The following is a 26,531-nucleotide window of genomic DNA, read 5'->3' on the forward strand; positions in this document are numbered from 1 at the left end:
TATATTAGAATTCCATTTAATTCTACTAAATTTGATTGGTACACTGTTTTTCCACTTATACAGGTATTGGGACGTTTAGCATTTATTAATAGCATTCACTGATCCATGACTACTATAAGATACAATTAAAATACAATATTTCAGGCACCAGAAAATATAACAAAGCTACAATTCACCGTCAAGTTAACTGCTGTTAAGGCTAAGAAAAACTTTGTTTAAAAAATCTAACCTACTAAACTAGTGAAAGTCAGTCTGAAGACGATTCAAGGTGAATTAAACGTCTTAAATTACCGTTTCATTTCTTGAACCCAGAAAAATCCAATTTAAAATTTATTATAATCATTATTATTATCATTGTTATTACAGGCCTAGATATTTGGGTATAAGTTAATGGTTTTATTGGTTCGTTTGATTTGCCACATAAATGCATTTAATTGGCTCATTTCTATAACGCAACGGTTGGTTTCGTTTTGTTTATTACGCCATATTTGTGTGTCTGATATAGAGTAGGTTCAGCATTTTTCTGACTTTAATTGTAATCACTATTATTTGATATAATGTATCTTCAGTCTCAAAGTGTTGCCTATCCAGTGTATGTGCGGAAATAAAAAAATACAAAACCATTCAATATATATATAGAGGGACATTTTGTTGACCTTTAAAAAGTTGTTTGTAAAGTGTCATCAACTAAAACTTAAATATATTGAAGGGGTCATGCATTTGAATTTTTTTTTGTTGTTGTTCTTATTACGTTCTTAAGTATTACTTTTCGGTATGCCTTCACCACTCTGACGTATATCATACAACTTAACCGTTTTAATTATGCGTTCCACAATAATTATAATTCGCCTCAATACAGCTTGTAACAAGTACACAAAATATTAGCAGACACAGACAGTCTGCATATTATTTTACATCTTATTTAAATTGATAGTACTAAAGAAATAATGAAAAAGGGAAAAGGTTCTATAGACAATATTGATTATATATATATATATATATATATATATATATATATATATATATATATATATATATATATATATATATATATATATATATATATATATATATATATATATATATGTTACATTTGGGTTAGTAGAATGTGGCGTCAGGGGTTAGTCACGTAATGTGTATGAAATCCTTAAGCAACGAAATGCCTTCCTAATAAAATATTTTCTTTACAGGTGTCTGTAATGCTAATTTAAACTAACCAATGAAATACAGCGGAATGGCGTTCTCAGCGCTTTCCTGCTATCACCACGCAAAACAATTCATAAATTATATGTATTAATTTAACACTCTATGCTATATAGCAAAAATAATGCTACGTACCATTATATATACACGTTAATTCAACCTATTACTTTATTCTTAACTGTTTTTATCATTAATGTAAAATTGCGCTATTAAATTAACTAAGATGCGGGTGCGTTATTGACGTTTGAGCTTCGGCTTGGCCCCACCGCGCACGAATCGAACGAATCGATAGACGACGTAGGCGAGGAGTAGTACGGATCCGAGCAAAAACGCAATAACGTCCAGGAGGAGATACTGATAGAAGGGCATGTCAACAGCAGCGGATCTCATATGTCGAGCTCCTTTGTACCGAGCAACGTGCTCGACCCAGTAGACCGCGGTGTCGAGTGGCGGAACTAATCTGTCTCGGAAACGGCTCGACAGCTCCTTCGCCTTTTCTTGCACTCTGCGAAGAAAAAAAACTAGATTTATTAAAATGTAAAAAGCGCATTTCCGTGGAAATGGTTTATTGCGTTCTTGCTGTTGAAAATATATGTTTAAAAATCCCAGTAAAAACGTCATAATTTTGCCACATCAACTCTCAAATAACAAAATTCTAATCTAAATAAAATAATGAAACAAAAACGAAACCAAATATAATTTATTTTAACATTATAGTATATCCAAAAACTGCAGTTAATTATACGGCCACAATAGTTTATAGGTTAGAGTTATAACCTTTTATTACTATATTTTTTGAAGCATTTTCCATACGTTTGATAACCGAACGACTTTGACAGGCAGATTCGGTTACATTGTGTCTCTTTTTGACTTGAATAAAATTAGAAGAACAATATTGTCTGATTCTGAAACGAATTTACAAATTGCGGCAGGCAATACATTAAACATCTTGATGACCTATGCCCAAAAAACTTTGAATAGGCCATATATAATTGCATAGATGGAGCTTCATACACGACAAACAATAATTATGAATTATTAACAGAAAACTTGTAAACAAGCTAAAGCATTAGTAAATACTTGTGATCACCCTGTGCTCGAATTTAGATGTCTATAAATATTAAAATATATGGACACTATCTCAAAAACAAACACTCCCTAAACCTTTTATTAAATGACATTTAACTGAACCTAATTTCCATTGAGTTTCTATAATCGAAAGAGTATTGATAAGTTTAAATTACTACACCACTGAACATTATAACAAAATATCTCAAGTTATGAAACTTGAAATCATCAAATATAATTATACATACTCTCTACTTTTATGTTATACGCATAAATATGGAACAAAAAATGAAGTAATACCTGTTTGTATGTTAATATATTAATATATATGAATATATATTCATATAAACAATTCTGAAATTGATATTTGACTTTCGAGTTTATATTAAAACAAAAACGAACATAATTAGGCAATTTATTTTGTACTCTTTAAAAATGTATATTCAATTAATGTAGATGCAATAATTAAATCAACTAATGATTTCTCAAAAAGTATGCCTATAAAAGACGGAATCAAAAGATTTGACACAAAATTCAAACAATAAAATGCCATAGAGTCACATAGCTTAAAACATTAATCGTTAAACACCTTAATATTTATCAATACTTTAAAATGTTTACACTTTTACTGTTAATAATTCATTTTTATTTATTTTATAAATTAGCTAAACTAGCTTAATATGTTATTATAATAATTTATATAGTACTCGTAGATTTGATTACAGTTTCTTGTAATGACTTGTTGCATATAACGCCTTGTTATATATTTTAACAGCATTTTCAGAGGGTAAATGCCAAGGGTAATTTGCCTTTAATCTGAATTAATGTGGTGACTATTTATTTATTTAGAGCTTTTAGATTGAAATTAGAGATCTGAAATTTGTTCTTGTGTTTTACAGATTTCTATCTAGTAGTTTATACACTGATGTTCATTATACTTATTATATATATATTTATATATATATATATATACAAATTATGAAATATTAATTTGATAATTTGATTTGATACTGCCACTGGAATCATGACTATAGTATTGTTACATTTTCTATTAATGTTACTTTATTGCGGAGTAATCAGTAGTCAATTATTGATTTTAATTCAAACTGTAATTTTGATATCCACTATATTCATCAAAACGTTATTAAATAATATGGTCTATTAAAAATTCCTTTATTAGATACACAGATTTAAATTTAATAGACATTTCTCGACCTAGAATTTTTTTGATTTAGCGATCAAAGCTCAAAATTACATTTTCGACATTGATTAGTTTGATTTATTGTTGAAAATAGGTTGTCGAAGCCCATCAACATATTTTGAAACTTAGAGTGATGCTGTTACGTCAAATCTATACACCATCGCCAGTTTCGATTTCAACGATTTAAGTTGACGCCACCGACAAGGAACGACATGGATGATTAAATAAGTTCGAAAACGATGAATTGCACGATTTATTAGACGAAACACCAACTCAAAATCTTAAAAAAAATTGGCGAGTAAAGACTTTGAAGGGTACACTGTTGCAGCGCACTCACCCAGCGTTTTCATCAATAATGGTGTATTTTGATTACTATTTGTTCAGTTATATCAATAACATGAATTATCTGGTGTCAGGTTTAAAAATACGTAACTCCTTCAACAAAACCAACACCGTCATTTCGAGTCGGTTACGATATGTCGCCAGAGATGTGAAAAAGTTGCAGAAATTGATGAAAAATAATTTTATTAATATAGCAGGTCAATTGAAAAGTCCCCGGCTTACTATAGTAAATCACATTTTTTGGCAAAATTAATTTTTTTTATTCAACATAATTCCCTTCAAGGGTGATACACAGATTATAGCGACCTTCCCTCGAACTTTTCGATATCATTTTTGTAGTACGGTTTGTCCTTTGCTTCAAAATAGTCCTCAATTTCGGCGATCACCTTTCATTAGACGAAAATATCTTCCCAGCGAGCATTCTTTTGAGAACTGGGAACAGGAAATAGTCGCTGGGGGTCAGATCTGGCGGATGAGGAAGTAACTCGAAGCCCAATTCATGGATTTTTGCAATCGCTTTCACTGACTTGTGATACGGTGCATAGTCTTGGTGAAGCAGCACTTTCTTTATCTTCAAATACGGCCGCTTTTCGGTGATTTAGTACTTCAAACGGCCCAATAACGCTATATAATAGTAGCTGTTGATGGTCCTTCCTTTTTCAATAGTTAGTCAATGAAAATTATTCCATGCGCATCCCAAAATACAGATGTCATAACCTTGCCAGCTGACTGTTGCGTTTTCCCACGCTTTGGAGCGCGTTCATCATATTCAGTCCATCCGGATGACTGTCGGTTGGACCTCGGAGTGACATGATGGACCCATGTTTCATCCATTGTCACATATCGACGCAAAAACTCGGGTTTATTATGCTTGATTATCTTCAAACACTGCTCCGAATCATAAATTCGTCGTTGTTTTTGGTCAAAAGTGAGCTCCCACTTTGCACAGATTTTTCTCATACCCAAATAGACGTGAATAATATGATGTACAGGTTTAGTTGATATCTTTAGAGTAGCCGCTATTTCATACAATTTCAATTTACGCATCTTTTGCGGGTTAGGGCTAACTAAAAAAAAACATATGGATTTAATTCTAGTAGCGCCATCTATGTACCAGGCCAGGGACTTTTCAATTGACCTGTTATATTGTACAAATTTCTCTAAATGATTAATTTGATAAAATTTAAAAGAGTATTTGTATGCAGTGTATTAATGTTTATTATTACTTTTGAGTACTTCGCATAACACAGAATGAAGCTCACTTACCTTGGACTTAAAGCTTCTGTTAAGGCATGCTTGAGATTTTCATAATTGGCCTCTCTCAGACGTAGAATTACTCCGGCCCCTTGAGCTTTGAGAGCTTCGGCATTTAGTGGTTGATCTCCAAACTGCGGCATCACTAAAACCGGCACGCCGCAATGAACTGCTTCAGTGATTCCGAGTAGCCCTCCATGAGATATAAATAATTTCGTGTTCGGATGACCTTCATTGAAAAATATTATAATACAAGAATAAAATAATGGATAAAATATTACATAAAATGTCAAATTGTGGAGTCCATTTGTTGATCATCACGTTAGGAGCTTTTCCGGTCATAGTGTCGTTCTCCCACTTCCATAAGATACGATGTGGAAGTTCGGAGAAGACCTTGTTGAACACCTGAAGTTTATCTGTGGGAAAGGTGTGTCCTTTTAACAACGACCCTAAACTGAAATAAATTAAACCCCTCTTGGCTCCGCTACTCCAAGTTTCTATATCCTACAATGATTAAAATTAATTGATTTTGTCGAGAATAACCGTCGACCTACTTGAGGAAGTTTCTGAGGTGTTCTGGTAGAGACGTGGATTCCTCCCACTTCCACTATACTGGGACTGAGCGGCCTGGCTCCGTGTAAAGTGTGATGTAAGTTGAGCAGCATTAAGCTGGCATTGTATGGATCCACAGGATCGTATCCAATATATTTTTTCGACAGTTTAGATCCAGGATATTCCATGAATATTGTGTACCATGCCTTATGAGCTGAAATAGTCGAACAGTATATTGATTCATTAACTATAACAGATTTTTTGGTATGTAAAGTCAAGTAATAATATTTATCTTATAGTTTCGAAAACAGGTATATCAAATTTAATAGTTGCCTACATATTACTGTTAAATGGAGAGAATAATTAGTGACTTCCATTTCGCCATACGACGACACGTTTGTTGAGAATTTCAGTAGTTATATTAAACCAGTTACTATATCAAAATAAAAAATAATAAACTTGAAAATTATTATTTAACAATATTTTCTTTTTACCAGTGAGGATAGTAGTCGAAGTGGAAATATAGAAAATGTACTTTTAGGCTCATTAAGTAACCAAGAGTTTGAAATGGTTTTGGTAACTTTAGAAAGTGATTTTATAAATGTGTTCACCTATCCCAAATTACCTATAGCAGTGGTAAAAGAACTTTATGTGAAAGTATCAATGCTTCTTGGATTGCGTTCTTTTCACCAACATTGAACTCTCTCGGTCTTTTTGGTTCAGTGATTTTCTCGGTCTCCGCTATTTCAGCATGCACAAACTTTTGAAATTACGGCACACCTACCAACCATGGTCCTCATATCTGAATTTTTCAAGAATATTGTGCGTGTCTTTGAGGTGTATGGTTTGACTCGCAGGAATTGAAGCACAAAAACCGATGCTGTGAAGCAGAACTGTTTTAAGGCTTATTGTAACTTAAATCTAGGTATATAACTAGGAGGACCCATCGGCCCTAACTCAGTCTCTGGTGAACTAATATTTATACATGACACTGCTGAATTTTTTAATATATGCACCTCAATACACAACACTACACAAGATCAGATGATTTGATTCTTTTGAGCCTGTGTCCTGTTCTGGTGGTATCCAAAAGTTGCAATATTTCAATATTAGTAAGAAAATGGAGTCTTTCCTCATGCCCCCTTGCAATTCCCTTGATTTCTTGACTGACTGTGGGTATCTGAAGGTCTCGATGTAGGTAATCACTCCTATAGTATTTGGGTGCATCCACAATACCTCTCAAGACTTTGTTCAGAAGAATTGGTATTTTATTAATGTTACTCTTTGCAGAACATCCCCATATTGAACTCCGTATGTCCATATAAGTTTCAATATTTGCTTATATAATAGCAATTTATTATGTACTGGTATATTTCAATTCCAGTTCTTTTCTTTTCTTCTTTATATGTTCCTTCCAGCGAAGTTTTACAGCAAGATTCAATTCGAGATATTTAGCGTTGTTGCTATACGGAATTATAGTGTTATTTAATGTTATTGGTGCTTGTACGGTCTGTTTATAGGTGAACTGCACATGTACAGATTTACTTTCATTAATTCTTATTTTCCAAGCTTGTGTCCAATTATTTATATTGTCACTGGCCTGTTGTAATTTTCATGAGGCTTCTTCACTATTGTCTCCGACAGCTATAATCGCAGTATCATCAGCAAATATAGCCATCATGATAATTTCAATTTGTGGTATATCACAAGTGTAAAGTAGATAAAGCATTGGTCCCAGTACACTTCCTTGTGGTACACCTGCTTTAGCTTCTTTTATTGTAGAGTAAGCTTCTTCTGGCTTGACTCTAAACATTCTGGTTGTAATGTATGATTTTAATAGTTCGATGTGTTGTTTTGGTAGCATTTTTGGTTATGTAAGTAGTAGCTTTGAATGTAACTGTAGTTTATGACCAAGGCCTTCATGCCAAACCTTATCGAAGGCTTGTGCTACATCTAAGAATATAGCTGAACATACTTATTGACTTTCGTAGGCTTTTTCAATAACATCTGTTATTCTGTGGACCAGGTCAATTGTTGAGTGTTTTTTAATAAACCCAAACTGGTGTGTTGGTATTAGGTTTTTTCTCTGTATGATCGGTTTTATTCTTTTCAACAGCAATTTTTCAAAAACCTTAGATATTACTGGCAGCAGTGATATAGGTCTAGAGGATTTTATTTCGTTTGGTGACTTTCCATGTTTTGGGGTCATTATAATTTCCGTCATCTTCCAAATGTCTGGGACATGTTTTAATCTAAATGCTGTAATGATCAAGTTGGTGAGTTTTATAATTCCCTTTCTTGGTAGTTTTTGCAGTAATTCTCCTGTTATTAAATCGTAGCCTGGTGATTTCCCGGGGTTAATGTCGGTTTTAATAACTTAACTCTTTCGTTAACTCATTGGCGCGAATTCAATCATCGAATTTTCAGCTTCTATGCCCGGTAAATTATGTTCAATATTAGGTTCGTTTGGTTTGAAAGTTTTTTCTAGATATTCAGCAAATGCTTCTGCTTTTTGGCGATTGTCACGTGCCCAATTCCCACATAGGTCTCTTATAGGTGGACTGTGTAGACATGAGCGCTTTAGATACTTTGTGGCTTTCCAGAGTGAGTAATCTGTTTCTTTATCACCTGTTAAATTTCTGAGATAGTCATTTATGGTTTTGTTTTTTATTTCCAGTATTTCTCTTCCAAAGACTGAACTTTGGATTATATTGTTTAAACTATTTTTATTTTCAGGTGTTCTGTTTTGTTGCCATTTTTTTCGTAATTTACGTTTTTCAGCTACCATTTCCTTCACTTCTTTTGGATAAGTAATTCCTTTAGTTGTACTCTTAATTTCTGGAGTATTATTCCAAGCAGCTCGTTGAATATCTACTACGATTTTTTCTGCTTCAAGATTTAAAGGTTCAGTTGTCTTGAGGGGTACATTTAGTTGAATTCGTTTGTTCAATTCTTCAGCAAATTCTTCCTAGTCTGTTCTCTCGTTTGTTAACGTTGGGTTTCTTTCTTTTCTTATTATATTTTCGCTCAACGTCAGAATCACTGGCGTATGATCTGAACTTAGCTCAAAATTTTCTTCGACTTTTATATAGTTGGATGTTATGTTTCTTACTATGAAGAAATCTAACACGTCTGGGGTTTTCTCTTGATCAGTCGACCAATAAGTTGGTTTTCCTGTTGACATGTAACTACATTTTAGTTCAGTAGCTGCTTTATGTAGTTCATTGCCTTTAGTTGATGTCATTCTGGATCCCCATCTTATATTTTTTGCAGTATAATCACCTCCAATTATAAATTTTTCTCCCAGGTTGCTTAGGACATTCAAATAATTTTCCTTTTTTCGATTGTATCTTGGAGGACAATAAATTGCAGCATTTATAGAAATAATGAAGAGAAAAATGGAACCTTTATTTCCTGCAGATATAATATATTTTTAAGAAACAATCAATATATTGCCGTATTACAGAATGGTTATTCAAAATTAGTCATTCATCCCAATTCAGCAAGTCATCATTGAGCAGTTGACCTTGTAAGAGCATTAGGACTCAAATAACATACATCTTTTAACATTGGAATGTGAATGGCTTTCAAATTATTGGTAAAAATTAATATACCTTGACTTTATTTTAAATTACTAATTAATTTAATCATTGGAACAAGATCATGGTCAACTATATTGCTTTATTTTTTTTATGAAATATGTTTATTATTCAAATTGTTATAGTGACATAATATAATTAATACTAAGGCTATTATCACGTATTTCGGTTAGGTTAGGCCAGAAAAAACTGTTATTTGTTTTCTTTACAAGCCAATAACCTGAAATTATTAAATTGGTTTGTTTTTTTTATCAGTATGTTTTGTAAATGACAGCCTTTTAAATAAAGGAAGTTTGGAGATTTTATAGTTGAAGAGGAAATAAGAAAAACATTTAACGGTTATCTCCAATTGATCACCAAGTAATGTGTATTGTGTACAACGTATGTGTTTACCAGGTGTACCAGGTAAATATTGGCCATTTTATTCTATTCATGTTCTCCATCTTTCTCCCTCTCGTTCTTCGAAATTGGCGAAATACAGCTCTGCAAACGCGTGTCCCCTTAATGCGAAAAGGTGATATTCGGACGGTGCAAGGTCTGAAGAGTAGGCGGGTTGATAATATGTCCCATTCAAGAGCTTTTAGTGCTTCCTTGATGGGTTTCGCTTTATGAGATGGCGTAGTACTGTCTTGTGATCAAATGCGAAGGATTTAGATGGTAAGCATGATATTCGCTGATACGACTTTTCGGTTTTTCATTTGTCTGTCATTCCATTGATGTGGTATCTTCCCATCTTTTGGATTTTCCCCATTGCTCGTAATCAGTCGCTAATCGTCTCTTGGGTCATATTTAACGCTTCTGCTAATTGTTATTGAGTTTGGATTGGGCCTTCATCCAATAAATCTTGCAATTTCGCATCTTCAAGCATTTTGGGTCTACCAGAATGGTCTTTGCCTTGCACATCGATATCATCACTTTTAAATTTTTAAAACCACGCCTCACATGTTTTTAAAGTTAGAGCATATTCGCCGTAAGTTTCTACCAGCAAACGACGACTTTCAGAGCTTTCTCCTTTTGATAAAATAAGAAAAGTAATGCGTGCCGCAAATGCAGGTTTTCGTACATTGCTTATCATTTTCAAAAAGATATAAATCTATGAAGGTATTACTTTCGCAAAATATAACATGTATAACTTTGAAGCTTGATATCAGTAGAATAAAATGACATATGTGTCAAATTATAATACTGCATACGTAAACCTAGTGACAAATGTTAGAAAAACGGGTAGAGACTTCCGGTACACTGGTTTATTATCTATATACTACGGACAGAAATCACATTAATTCATCAAATCAATATTAGTTGCTCTGTAGGTATTAGGAATTGCGTGTTATTACACTGTCAATGTGTTTCGGTGAAGCGTTCTCCAATACCCAATTTTTTAAAACTTAATAAATCAGATATCCTAATTGGACGGACGCTGCGGTTGCTCACAAAAGATAAAAATACTCGTGAATAAGCCAAAATAAACTTTAGCGATGTTAGAACACAATTTGTATGAGTTGTAGAATAGCTTTAAATATATGGGGATGAAGGATATATTCTTTAGAGACTAACAACTATTGTGAATAGTGGGTTTATCGAGAGTATAGTTGGGATCTTACACATTCGCACATTATTCCACATGGTACTTACCCAAGTGAACTAGCGTATTTTCTACACGTTGCCAGAAGTCCATTGGTACAGGATGTGCCATATATATAGACGGAATGTAGGATGGATTCGATGGACTACCAAACCACTGAGGATGCCAAGCCATCATTGCGCAAGAACTGAGTCCTAAGGAAAATCACTTCTCGTTTTAGGGCATATTTCAATCTTTATATTATCTTACCAATAAATGGAGCCTTCAGCTTACTTATCAGCCCATAGAAGCAGTTAGAGTTAAACAGTTCGACTAAGATCACGTCATAACGGTGGTCTTCCTTGAGGAACGCTTGAAACTCGTTACTCTCTAAGCTCGACTGACAGGTTAATTCTGCGAAACTGGCGATCATTTCTGCTTCGAGATATTTCTGAAGGCGACTTCCAGTAAACCTATTGATATCCAAGACGTGTTTCATCGCCTGCTTCGATAGCAAAACGTCTCTGCCATTCTTGATATCCCCTAGTTAACATTAACATATTTTTTCATATTTATATTTAATGGTTATTAATTTTTTAAAAGCGTATTTTATATTTTAACATTAGAACATTTCTATGCAAAGGGTTGTTCAGTATGTAGCTGTGATATGTGGTTAAGTGAAGTATATAGACTTAAGTGTGTCGTTTGTATTCAAATAGTGTTGAATCGACTCTGTTGTTTCTGTACAGTTATCCAACAAGTCGCCACTTCTTCTTGTTAAAACAAAATTGCCTCAAGTAAAGTAAAATGTCTCAATTTAATGCCTTTCTTCAATACAGTTCTTTCTATTAACTGGTATCAATTTACTTATCAAGAAAAGCAACCTTTTCGACAGAAGAAAACAGGTTGATGTTACTGTACTTTAGCTATAAGGCCATCAAAGTTACCTCTAAAGACTATTTTATTTTTGGGACATAAATATTTGAGAAACCATCCCATACAGACTACACCATGAGAATTTGGGTAACACCTGTGTAACCCAGTGATCGATCAAAGGAATACAGAAGGACGAAGGGACAGCCAATACTCACAAATAATTTTATTACTACAACTGTGAGCTGTCCAGATGGAACAACGAGTAAGTGGTCGTTCCTTCAGGAGGCACCCTCCAGAATTAATAAATATATCTGCTTTTACTTTTTGCAAATATGTCAGATAATGGCGATATAATTTCTTTATCATGGCACCGAATTATATTAGGTAATTCGCTACTATTTTCTTCTATAATGTATACATGCCATTCAGCATTCCAATTTAACGAGGGTGTTAGTGAACTTCAGAGAGTTGTGGCTGATATAACCTATAAATTTGGATTATTTAATTTAAAGTTACGCCAAATATCCAATATTTAATAAAATACTTAAAATGGAATATTTTAGTCACGCGCTTAATAACAATAAACTTATCATTCCAATATCGTCATCTAAATATTGGTTTAGGAGATATAAAAATATCAATTTGAATGGAGAAGATAAGGAGCATGCAGTAATGGTATTATCAGAAATTATTACGTGAAAATTCAATTCAAATGCAAAAAAAATAATAGCATAAAGTATCTGCCATTAAACTTCTAATAAATGTTCAAGCGCCAGAAATGCAATAAGAAGGGAAATTATTGCAATATCTAAATAGAGAATTGATGAAAGTAAATCTGTACATGTGCAGTTCATCTATAAACAGACCGTACAAGCACACATAACATTAAATAATACTATCATTCCATATAGCAACAACGCTAAATATCTCGGAATGAATCTCGATATCGCTGGAAGGAACATATAAAGAAGAAAAGAAAAGAACTGGAATTGAAATATAGGAAAATGTACTGGCTAATTGGAAGAATATCACAATTATCAGTACATAATAAATTGCTGTTATATAAGTAAATATTGAAACCTATATGGACATACGGAGTTCAATTATGGAGATGTTCTGCAAAGAGTAACATAAACAAAATACAAATTTTTTAGAACAAAGTCCTGAGAGGTATTGTGGGTGTACCCAAATACCTTCAGACACCCACAGTCAGTCAAGAAATCAAGATAATTGCGAGGGGGCATGAGGAAAGACTCCATTCTCACACGAATATTGAAATATTACAACTATTGGATACCACCAGAACAGGACACAGACTCAAAAGAATCAAACCATCTGATCTTGTGTAGTGTTGTGTAGTGGGGTGCATATATTAAAAAATTCAACAGTGACATGTATAAACATTATTTCACCAGAGACTGAGATAGTGTCAATGGGCCCTCCTAGGTATATACCTAGATTTAAGTTATCGTAAAGACAAATTGTAGGTTAGACGGAAACGACTAGTAAGAACATATTCATTAAATAATAAAAAAAATCTAAACAGAGACATCTTCTACTGTGGCCTGATCTTGTTTTAAAGTATCATTAATTTTAAAAAGTCGGTGCCGAACCTAAACAATACAAAAATTAATAATATAATTTTGTGGCATATACAAAAAATTGCATTACCAACAAAACAAATCTAAATTAATATAACTATTTGGGTTCGGCACCGACTTCAAAATGATGAATTGGTAATAAAATAATATTGTAAATATATAAATAGGTTTAGGTAGATAAGCTAAATTGTGTGTGTATATAGTAGAAGATAAAATACGTCTAGTAAATAGGTTAAATAAGGTTTTTCTTTATATTTATTTAGTTATTACAACAATTATTATGTAGATATTTTATTTTAATATGTTTTTTTCTGAGTTAAAAATCTAAGTTGGATTATTTTTTAATTTTTAGTGGGTTCCTTATTTATGAGTTGAAGTATGTTAATTTTTTGGTTAAAAATATTTTTATAAATTATTCACTACTTGAGTCAGGCTGTATCAGGACACTGTTGTATCGACAAATATCTTTACAAAAGGAACAAGAGCAGAGGATATTGTGGGAAGAATTATGCGAAACATATTCTATTTAAATGTCCTCATTGGTACGGTACCAGAGAATATTTCAGAAGTGATGCTTGTTCCTTGCTCACGATAAACAGAATGATGTCGATTCTGATAAAGTCTGAGAGAGATTGAAGAAGCAAAGGAAAGGAAATTCGAGTTATTAGATGACTGTGGCATTAAAAAAAGGCAATAATTTAAACTTAAAAGTTAAAAGAAGAAATGGAGTGGTATTTTAACAGTTATAAAAACCTACCTTCCGTGGAGACATGGCTAATTATAGTTATGTTATGGCCCCTATACCCCAATACTTGACATAATGGATTAAAAACATCATAGGGACTGTTCCCTGGATGTGCCAAGATCACCAATGTATTTAGACGACCCACTTTATCAAACACAATCGAACATAGTAAAAAAACGATTATTATGTACATATTTTATTTTAAAATGTTTTTTTTGTGTTAAAAATCTAAGTATGATTATTTTTTTGATTTTTAGTGGGTTCCTTATTTATTTTTTGAAGTCGGTTCAATTTTTGTGTTATAATATTTTTATAAATTATTTACTACCGACTACTACTTGAGTCAGGCTGTCAGAAAACTGCTGTATCGACAAATATCTTCACAAAAGGAACAAGAGCAGCACATGTTGTGAGAAGAATTATGTGAAACATATTCTATTTAAATGTCCTGATTGGGACTGTACCAGAGAATTTTTCAGAAGTGATGCTGGTTCCTTGTTCACGATAGAGAGAATCATTTCGATTCTGATAAAGTCTGAGAGAGATTGGCGAGACCAAAGGAAAGGAAATTCGAATTATTAGAAGGCTGTAGCATTTAAAAATATATAATAATTTAAATTCAAAAGTTAAAAGAAGATATGGAGTGGTATTTTAACTTTTAAAAAAACCTACCTTCCGTGGAGACATGGCTAATTATAGTTATGTTATGTCCCCTGTTCCCCAACTCTTGAAATAACGGCTTGAAAACATCATAGTGACTCTTCCCTGGATGTGCGAAGATCACCAATATATTTAAACACGCCACTTGTTTAAAAACAATCGAACACAGTAGTAAAAAAACGACACATGTCCGTGGTATCGTGATCATTGCGATAGTAAGACTACAGTCCCGCGAATAGCAATCGAAAAGCGCCACAAACGTCTAGAGCAACGGTACATTATTGAATGTAATCTGTAATGTTATGAAATCGTTCTCAAGGCCACCAGACCTTTTTTAAGTCAGGTCAGGCAACCGCATACAAAAATAGATGATTATATTATTTTCCTGTCGTCAGTTTTTCAATTGTTTAAAAATATCTTACTAAGAAAAGTTGTAAGTGGAAATATTGTTAAATTAACCTGGTTATACTGTAAATATTGTTGTTTCTATTGTAGTTTTAGTTGAGTTTTTGTTTGGTAATAGACTGGATGACTGTAATAAAGAATCACAAAATAGAGAAGAATTTGTTCAATAACATTAAATGAAACGGATTATTGTCAAATTGTGCTTGCTGAACACACAAACTTAAATGAATATTTTGTAACACGTATTATTTTAAAATTATAATAAATTTAAGTACTATAAATAAATAAGGACAGTATTAAAATTTTAAATCATATCTATTTATTATTAATATATATTATTTATTAATTTTACAGAAAAACGGTAATATATATTTACAAAAAGACAAGGAATCACTATAGCTCAGATTTAAGCCTAAGATTATAGTCTCTTGTTTGAGCCGATGTGTGCGAGCTCGCATTGTCATGATGAAGAACAATCGAACAAACAATTTCGCGAAGAAAGAGGCCACCATTTTCTTTGAAGAGCTTCGTGCGCGAACAACTTTTGTTGAATTTGGTTCACCTTGGAACACCCATACTGTCGATTTTTGAGCGATTGTCAAATTGTGTGGGATCCAACGCGAACATAAGTTTCGCAAAGCTATGTGTTCATGTAAAATCGCATATATGCTGGTGGAACTAATGCTTAGGGATGCCTCAATATCACAATAGGTGACATGACGATCTTGTTTAATCATTTCGCAAAACAGCCAATTTTGGACGATCTTCACGAAATTCGTCGGACAGCGAACTACGACCACGATTAAATTCAGTAAACCAGCCATACACGGTGGTTTTTGATGGAGCTTGTTGGAAAATGTTTACGATTCAATTCCATTTTTTGCCGAGAGGAAACTTTAGACTAAATATAAAATAAACAAATAGCGTCCGTGCGATAAAATGTTCTGAGTACGTATATCGTTAAAAATGTCAACGTTTACGATGGAACAGTTAGATGAACTCACATGACAACAGCGTTGCCAATTCCCGAAATATAAATAGTGACCCTCGTATTTCTTAACAACACTCTTCTATCTCTAAGGTTCTCAAGAGGTTCATATTTAACGTTTGATTTACCACAAACAAAGTCAGTTGTTTCAGGTCAGTATTTAACTTCTTAGGGTTTTTTGGTGACTACTCTCCTACAAACAGAGAAAACAACAGTATTTCGTGAAACCGTATTTCGTATTTCCTGTAGTCCAATATAACAACAACTCTTAAATCAGCACAAACTTTCCAGTTGTATTCTTTGTATCTGATTAAGACTAAAATAAGGTTCATGTTTTCATACGTTTCTCTTAAAATTACTGAATATGCATTGTATAGAAGTATATCGGCAGCCATTGTGGACTAATACAGCTTTAAGTGTAAATAGTATTCACACTATTACTAAGGAATGTGACGTGTTAGAAATCATATCACTAGACAATGTTTTTAACATTTTAGTACAGAATTCAAAAGTAATACATCTTTTTATTATTTATGGTAGCAAAGTTGGGTGACACAGTGTTATTAAAATATATTCATTTGAAAATTAAAAGTGGGATTACTAAGATTTTAAGAAGAATTACAGAAATAAAAACACAACATATCAAAGTTCGCCATTTTAAGTCATCTAAAGCGAATCACAAGCACTACGCATCATCGACGTATCATATGTTTGAACTTTTTAGAGCGCTTAGGTTTTGTTTGTATTATCCATCTATATAGTTAAAAAATAGAAAAGATAAATCAAAATATTGAACTGAGATTTATCAAGGCAATGAACCTAAATTTGTCTACAGTAGATCTGTCGATAATGAACTGTAGTGTGTGGCCATACTCCATAATTACGTGAGTAGGCATTCCAGCCACACTACACTAATAAATATTTAGTAAAAATACTATCAGTATAACAGTTGCTAAGAAAATTAATACATGCAGATAATAACTCTATCTAAGTAACCAATAATTCCACAATCGCCAAGATATTTTTCCCAAGATAAATCAAAATTGTATCGTGGCAAACCTACTGAGAAATTGTATGATGATAATTTGACGATACAGATGTAAATGTATTTGGCAATGCTAGCAAAATATGTAATTTATATAGTTGATAGTAACTACAACAGAAAAAATGTTTAAATTTTATACTTAATGATGAATGTGCGATTTTCTTAAAATTTCAGTGGATCTAAAAGGTGTATCAAAGAAGGGAAGTGTGAAGTATCGTATCAAATTACGTTGTAATAATTGGGTAAATAAAATGCACAAATTGTAGTTTTTAAGGTGATTTTAATAATAGCCTTACAATCTTATAAGCATGTGCACCCTCGTACTAACTCGTAATTCTTCATCAAAATCTCTGAAGTCTGTTTTCAATATGTTACAGCTATACATATCAGGATAGGAAATGTAACTAAAAACCACTCTCTTAGGCCATAATATTGCTTTATTTTTTCAGTTTATTATAATATTATTCTATTTTGTATATATTCTCTACTCTTATAGCCCGTGTCGTAATTATATATACTGTGAAGAAATATATATTCAAATAAAACTATCTTAAGAATGCTACCAAGAATATAACATAATTTTTATTTCCAAGTCTATTACATCATGATTAGTAATTAACAAATACAAACTGGCGATTTTTTAGATTACAAATTTCCCAAATGTTGTCTAACGGATCTAAAACCAGTTTTTATGCTGGCGACTGTAATTGGTGGTACAGCGAAGCTTATAAACCCATTTTTTTAATACAACTTTATAAGATTACTTTCACAATAACAGTCCGAATTTATATTTTTTCACAGCACATCATTACAACAATTTGAGTCTAATGTTTTTTAAATTTCTTTTTATTCGGTTTTGTTTTTCTGAAAAAACGTCGTGCACATTTGTATAATATATATGTACAAATGACACAACATCCTAGTAGAAAAGCGACAACATCTAGAAGAGCATACTGGTAAAAAGGCATGTCTACCGCCGCGGATTTGAGATGTGGGGCTCCTCTATACCGGGCTACGTGTTCAACCCAGTAAACACTTGTATCCAACGGTGAGACCAATCTGTCCCGAAAGCGGGCTGATAATTCTTTGGCATTTTGTTGAATCCTGTAAGCAAAAGATGTTTATATATATATATATATATATATATATATATATATAATATATAACAAAATTAACATGGACAGATTTGGAGCAATAAAACTGTATTTATCAGTCTCTAGTCCATTTGTAGATCTTATTGTTACTTATACTTTATCCATAGCCTTAGACAGAGATACATCTTCTGCCATCATAATAACTGTGGCATCGGCAAATGTTCCAAGTACTGTTTCTTTCGTTGCTGAGATATCAGCGATATAGAGCAGACACTGTGGAGCACAGCCGAAATAGTTTTAAGCGTTTAGAATACCCCTTCACGCGGGACTCTAAATTTTCTTTCGGAAAGATATGATTTCAGCAGTAAACAGTAATTCCGCGATGACAATTTGCTCATTTTGTAGATTAATCCCAAATATCGCATCCGATAAGAAACTTGTGAGACGTCCAGGAATATTGCAGGGCAGGATTTTTTTTCATCGAATGCCTTTTCAACAACCACTGTTACTCTGTTTACTTGGTGGAATGTCGAGTGACATTTTAAATATAGAGGCTTATTTTTAATATGTATATTTATTTTTTACAATATAAACGCAGATTTAACCTTATATAATTATTAATACAAATTTGCTGACAGCTTTGTTGACCACATTATGTCAATCTTTATATGTCAATTCTAAATGATATTTAACGAAATGAATATTTTATTTCTGCCGTCTAATAGTTATTCATTCGCCAGGTATATTTTCCTTGTGTTTTCACTTTCTTATTACAGTTTTATTATTGAAATTCGACAAACAACTTCTTAAAACATCAATACGAGCACTTACTTTGATTTGAAACTCTCTGTTATGGCCTCTTTAAGCCTGTCATATGTTACATCTTTAAGATCCAAAATAACGGCTGCTCCTTGTTGCTTCAAGGCCTGGGCGTTGAGTGGTTGATCGCCGAATTGGGGCATCGCCAACACAGGCACCCCGCAATATACCGATTCAGTGGTTCCGAGCAATCCGCCGTGAGAAATAAATAATTTCGTATTCGGTTGACCTTAAACATTAAAAATGCAGCGATGATTTCTCATATCCAAATAGGAACATTTACATAAAATATCAAACTGTTGAGCCCATTTTATCGTCTTGACATTATCGGGTTTCCCCGGCAAATCATCGCTTTCCCATTTCCATAAAACCCGATAGGGCAGCTCGGCGAAAACTTTGTTGAATATTTCCAGCTTGTCCCTGGGGAATGTGTGTCCTTTTAACACGGATCCCATGCTAAAGTATATCAAGCCGTTTGTGGCTCCATCAATCCACTCTTCTACGTCCTGTAATTAACAAATCTAGTATAATATAGGCACTTTTTTCGTTAAAATAATACTTTAGGAAGTTTTTCTGGTTTCCTGTCGAAGACGTGCAGCCCTCCTATCTCGACAATACTGGGACTAAGAGGTCGAGAGCCTTGGAAGGTATGATGGATGTTGACTAAGAATAAACTCGCGTTGTAGGGATCAACGGGATCATGACCGATGTACTTCCTGGATAATTCTGTTCCCGGGTTTTCCATATATATTTTGTACCACGCTATATGAGCTACAATAAACATAATATACAACGTGTATTAAAATAATCAAACTTAGTTGAGAATAGAAAAATATTAGACCTTTTCTACTTATTATTAGATGCGGTTTTCATATATATTTTGATCATTTTTTCTGTATAAAAAGGCATCTATTGGGAATATCAATTTCAACAAGTACAATACCGTGTTGAAAGAACGATGTCGATTTGACACATTTCGCCAGCATTTCAAAACCGTGTACATCTTAGTCAAAATATGCTGAATCGATCTAAGCAAGTGAAAGTCAGAAGGCTCTATCTGTAAGGGTGTTGTGTTTACCAACTTTTTCAACTTATGGGCGAGTATTGTCATGCAGATATTAATTTTCAATCCCTTTCCTGCTGTTTTACAATACAATATTCAGTGTATTTTATAGAGAGAAAATCTAATAACTATACACCAGTTCAACAATTGACCAGATTCATAGAAAAATATATGTAACCAAAAAAAGCCTATGAAGGTAAAATGTAGCGTTGAGAACTATCGACTGGAAACGACTATCGACTGTTCTAGTCGCTATTTTTGGTTTGACTAATTTTACTACTTTTTACTAGTGACTATTTCCAGCCGCTATTTTCGGTCAGACTGATTTTGTTACTATTTACTATCGACTGTTTTAGTCGTATTTTTAGTTACTATTTTTGGTTCTACTAGTTTCATTCGACTGATTTTTAACGTTCTGACTCTGTCATTATGTCTAGCCGCGACCTTGATGAAAATATACACAATTTATGCTTACATAGATTTATATGTAATATATATAGTTTTATGATTTTTTTTAGTAGTTTACTTGTTAATAACAATATATTGTATATTAAAATAGCATCATATTGGAACGATATTTTTCATGATGGTTAATGTAATAGGGTAAAACGATTAATATTGTGAATGATAAATAGTAAAATACTTTTGACAGTTTTTATGGCAATGATAGGTAATATTTTGATTACTCTCTCGATTTTTGTTAAAAAAATATTTCCGTTCAATAATAAATAAAGCATTTACTTTATTTAAAAAAGCTCTAGTAGTTATTGAGCGATCATTTTTAATTATCTCATGAATTAGTTTTTTTTCTATGATTTAGTATTTATGGTTATTGTATATCTTTACTTTTTAGGTTTTGTTTAATATCTATTATATTGTCTATATTTATTATAGTATATTATTTGAAAATAACAATTAACATATTAAAATACGATAAAACATTTGTGGGCTATTATTCCATTCCATAGAAAAGTTCGATTCCTTTTTACTCATTCACAGACTATTCAAATATAAATGTAATTCTACTTAGTTTAAAATGAAATTATTAATTGCATGTTAATAGTATTCAGTAAATATTTCTTTCCTTTTGTTTTTTAAAATTAATACGTGAAGAAATATGTACATTTCTGTCTCGGTTAAACTACTGTTGGAAAATATAAGTACATATAAAATTTACTGCTCCAAAGAATTATCTCCGTCCTTTCCTCTCTCACAATTTGTACAAGACAGATTCGTACATCTTCGCCATCATGAATGAAAAAAAAAGCAATCAAACCGTGCTTTGACTAAAAAAATAGTAATTACTATTTTCAGTCGGTAGTTTTTTGACTATTGACTGTTTTCAGTCGATAATCCCCAGTGCTAGTAAAATGTATGTTTAGCCAAATTCTTAGATGTTTCAATTCATTCTAAATTCAAACACAAGGAAACTTCCATATAGCAACAACGCTAAATATCTCGGAATGAAACTTGATGTAAAACTTTGCTGGAACTAACATATAAAGAAGAAAAGAAAAGAACTGGAATTGAAATATAGGAAAATGTACTGGCCTATTGGAAGAAAATCACAATTATCATTACATAATAAATTACTATTATATAAACAAATACTGAAATATATATGGACATACGGAGTTCAATTATGGGGATGTGCACAAAGTCCTGAGAGGTATTGTGGGCGCACCCAAATACTATACTACTAATTACCTACATCGAGACCATCAGATACCCACAAATCAGACAAATAAGACGACAAATCAAGAGAATTGCAAGGGGGCATGAGGAAAAACTCCACTCTCATGAGAATATTGAAGTATTGTAACTTTTTGATACCACCAGAACAGGACATAGACTCAAAAGGATCAAACCATCTGATGTTGTGTAGTGTTGTATAGTAAGATGCATATAATTAAAAATACTGCAGTGACATGTATAAATATAATATCACCAGAGACTGAGGTAGGGCCGATGGGTCCCCCTAGTTATATGCCTACTTAAATCTAGGAAAAAAGACAAATTGCAGGTTAGTCGTAAAAGACAAGTAACAATGTAATAATTAAATAATCAAAAAAATTAACCCCGAAAGTTACGTTTTGTCAACCGACGTTAAACTGATACTTCATATCTAAAGAATCTAACATTAATGTGATCTACGTCAAACTTGCATCACAATAACGCAATTATTTAGATATTGTTATAGTTGCTGTGCTTCGAGTTTGCTTTTTTTACGCAGTAAACAATGCAGTTTCATTTATCGCTGAAATAGTACTCTCTAAAAAATCACCTTAAGTAAAAAGTACCAATTGGTTCTAGTGACACAAATAATATATTTATTTTGTTTACATTATTAGTACATTTTATTTTTACACAAATATCCAAATATCAATAATTCAACAGTTTCAAGGTTACGAAAGGTGATACTGTTTTGATACAAATGAGCTAAATATTTAATTTTGAAGTATTTCAAAGAATAAAATATGTCAGAACATATCACCACTATTGCAATAGAGCGATGAATGAAATGAAATTATTTTAATGGTGATAAAATAGTTAATTATAAAATTTTTTCAAATATATTCTGAACGGTCTTGCAAAAGACACTTGACTGGATCATTTTGTCACGCCCTGTATTAACTGTGAACCTATTTTTATATCATTACCTACCTAAGTGTATTAAAGTATTTTCTAATCGCTGTAGAAACGTCATGGGTACAGGAGGAGCTAGAAACACTGACGGGATATACGAAGGATTCGATGGTGTCCCAAACCATCCAGATTGCCAGGGCATCATGGCGCAGGGACTTAAAGCTGAATGAGTAAATCCCCTCAGTTACTTCAAAATAAAAATCCTTTAACTACATACCTATATATGGAATCTTTAGTTTATTTACTAATCCGAAGAAACAATTTGTGTTGAATAAGTCCACTAGTGCTAAATGATAGTTATGCTCCTCTCGAAGGAACGATTGGAATGGTTCTGCTTTCAGACTAGATTCGCAAATCATTCTTGCTGAGTCAGAGAGCATCTTTGGTTCGAAATATCTTTGCCTGCGACCTCCGATGAATTTGACATCTAGCAAATGTCTGGTCTCGCGTGTGGATAGAAGAACGTCTCTTACATTTTTAATATCTTCTGGAAATGTATAGGAATATTAATTATCCATTCTACATATTAAATTATTATATATTATAACACATGATATTATTAACACATGATATTATTAACACATGTATTCGAAGTATAAGTTGTAATGAAACATACTAAGATTGCTGTTGATTTGTTTATGTTTATGTATTATATATACATGCGCGTCATTTATAGCGTTTGTCTCCATCATATTTGGACCATCCTCGTATATATATATATATATATATATATATATATATATATATATATATATATATATATATATATATATATATATATATAATGCAGTAATATTAAAATGTTGTTCTGTTAATAATCTACTCAATTGAAATAACAAATCTTCTAATGTAAACAAGAATGTAATTTCGGTTTTATATTTTTACGCAAACCCTTAAATTTAATTGCGACAATAACGAAAACAATGAAATGTGCTCTTGACAATCAAATATGATTTTAAAAAATTACTGATTTATCGCGTGTAAACAATGAGGTTAAAAGTCTTCGAATAATGTAGCTACTACAAAAGAAAATAACAGTTATCTGATACGAATAAATGTTTTCATTGTTTCTAGAAATGTCAACATTTACTTAATATAATTTCTTTTAATGATCAATTATTGGAACTTTATTGAAAACATTATGTTATGTATAAACAGTATGGATTTGATATATGTTTTGATCTTGAAGATATATTTATTCGAGACATGTTTAGAATGAAGAGATTATTTTATTATTTATAGACAGAAATTGTAGTGAAACAAGTTGGAGTTAGCTTGTAAAAATCACTTGCTTCAGCTTCAGTTTCATTATCTCAAGTTTTTATTTACGATATTTTTTTATTTATTTTTCAGATGCATCCTCATAGTTACAATTCTATCAAGAATTACATTAAACATATTTTTATGGTAAGTTAATAAGAAAAATATTATTATATAAACAAAAATATTAGAAATATAAAAATATTTTAAACCAATTTACTAAAATATTGTGGAACTTTAGCTGCTGAAACTATATTATAGACATCAGCTTTTTAAACGCCTACTATTGTCTCTACTATATAACATCGAATATGTTTCTCAAAAGAACATTGTTTTCTTTGTTAAGTTACATTGTTTTCTTACTAATTTTAATTAATATTAAACTACTAAAGTGTGAATATTAGGTGTGTTTTGTGATCCACAGTAATTACCAATCTTCTTGATTTTCTATCATCACAGATATCATTTTTCATCTCTTTTATGTCACCAAAAAAAGACAAATTGGTTGTATAAAAGTGGAATTTCACACTCCTTTCACCAGATAACTAAGGGTTTTGTTTGGATTTGGGTGTCATGTTAACTACTGTAAGAGCATTGTTAGGGTTTTGATATCACTCAAAAACTTAGTCACAACTACTTTAATTGTTACCCTCGTTTTTCTTATTTGTATCAAGTTGGAAGTAAATATGTCAATGCAAATCCACACTTCCTTCTAAACTTTAGCTTCTGATAAATAACGACTATTTTACTACCTTTAGCAATCACCGTTTTTAGACAAAGTTTGATTCTTTTAGTCAAACTTTATGTGTAGTAGCGGTAGAAGAATGTTTTTGGATTTTGGATGAAGTTTTATAACTAGTTTTCTTGTGGTGCGTTAAAATTTCGTTTAATATATTCTTAGTTACAAAAGTAACTATTCATACAATATAGCAAATAACGTCTTTCCAATAAAGTATAGTCATATTAATTTAAAAACTATATAAGAAGCATTATTATGCAATGTTATACCGTTAGGTGGTGGCATGTACTTTGATCAAAGATCTCTCAGTGAAAATTCGAAGTATATATATATAATATGAATAACTGTTATACGACTTAACCCAACTGTTAAAAACAGTTGGTATTTCTTTACAGAAAACGATAGTTTAACATCAAGTATTATTAAGTTATTGACTATATACAGGCGATAATTATGGAAGATCCATAGTTGCATTTTAAACATTCATCACTCTGGTTGTTTGGTTTGAAGAAATAAGTCACAAAAGTTCATTAAATATATCTAAAAGCTTATGGCGATAAAATTACATCATATCCCAATTATTTGTGTTTATAAATATCGATTTTGGGGCCCATGACAAAGAACGATTTGGAGAACAAACAATTTACTTGTTGACAAGTTGTTGTGGCTGGAAACTTGTTCAAATTTACAAAGAACTTTCTCAAGAATTTCTATGTGCGAGAGAAAATATACAACAGCGGGTAATCACACGAATTGGTTGAAAATATCATTTCGTTTTTACATCGTGGTTTCATTGACTATCAGGCATGTACGGAAGGATTTTTGTGCAGTATTGTGACTGTGTATTGCTACAAAAAAAGACCATCAATAGTACATGCCAACGCTTGATCATACGTTGCAAGGTTTTTGCAAGCTATTTCCAATCTTTTTTTATTGAAGTAGCAAAAAATTTGGTTTGATGTCGAGTGTCCGGAGACTGCCCCAGGAAAATCAATCATCAAGGAATGGTATGCTAATTTTAGACGTGGTGAGATAAGCACCGAAGACGGGCGAACGCAGTGGATGCCCAAAAGGGGTTGTTGCCGACGAAAATATTAAAAAAGCCATAATATTTCTTATATTATGTTAATAGTTGGAACAAACTAACACCTGTGCATTTTCTGAAAATTGCCCTGACATTTTATTGCCACTATAATAATGACACTATAATATGTTGCCAAAGTAATAATATTTAATAGATAATAATAAGGTAATTTATGACAGAAACTATGAAGATATTGTTTATATTCCTACTTTTTGTAGAAATATGACTGATGATGGTCAGGTTATGTCCCCTTTCTGCCAGTTCTTGAAACAACGGTCTAAATACATAATACCGACTTTTAACCGGATGCGAAAATATCACTAATATATTATAACAACTAGCACACTCAAGGAACACCAAACAAACAAAGAGCGCCACGATATAACCTGTAGTTCTCATGGTAGCGATTGCACAACTGGAGATTCGTTGTTTACCAATTATTTTGTTATAGTCTCCTCATCTCAGATATTAACGGTACCTATCTTATCGCATGCGCTGAGACTTTTTGTTTATTTATAAACATCAAGGTCATCAGGAGCATATAGATATGATAACTGTTATGTATTAATCATTACTAGCGATTGCTCAGTGATCGAAATTCAACCGTAATTCATAAAAAATAATTATGCTTCCTTTGTAAGGTTCTCTTACTGATACATAAGCACAATAAAATGAAAAAAGTGTGCTTAGTATACCAAAACCTGTTTATTTTTAAAAGTTGAA

General features: G+C 32.2%; 1 protein-coding gene across 1 annotated transcript; it reads right to left on the minus strand.

The window, feature by feature from the left end:
* LOC143204498 (uncharacterized) lies at positions 1 to 26,234 on the minus strand. Its single transcript, XM_076417045.1, has 15 exons — positions 26,018 to 26,234; positions 22,943 to 23,212; positions 22,744 to 22,887; positions 19,576 to 19,787; positions 19,300 to 19,522; positions 19,029 to 19,245; positions 17,931 to 18,207; positions 14,678 to 14,927; positions 11,054 to 11,326; positions 10,855 to 10,998; positions 5,623 to 5,834; positions 5,350 to 5,572; positions 5,081 to 5,297; positions 1,092 to 1,708; positions 1 to 806 (listed from the first exon to the last, which is right to left on the minus strand). The coding sequence occupies exons 1-14, from the start codon at positions 26,205 to 26,207 to the stop codon at positions 1,438 to 1,440; spliced, it is 3,123 nt and encodes a 1,040-aa protein (XP_076273160.1). The 5' UTR covers positions 26,208 to 26,234; the 3' UTR covers positions 1 to 806; positions 1,092 to 1,437.
* Between the last annotated feature and the right edge of the window lie 297 nt (positions 26,235 to 26,531).

Source organism: Rhynchophorus ferrugineus, unplaced genomic scaffold (genome assembly GCF_030347505.1).
Source record: "Rhynchophorus ferrugineus isolate W39M unplaced genomic scaffold, kcgeb_rfMv2 rfM11, whole genome shotgun sequence".
In the NCBI taxonomy this organism is placed as follows: Eukaryota; Metazoa; Arthropoda; class Insecta; order Coleoptera; family Curculionidae; genus Rhynchophorus; species Rhynchophorus ferrugineus.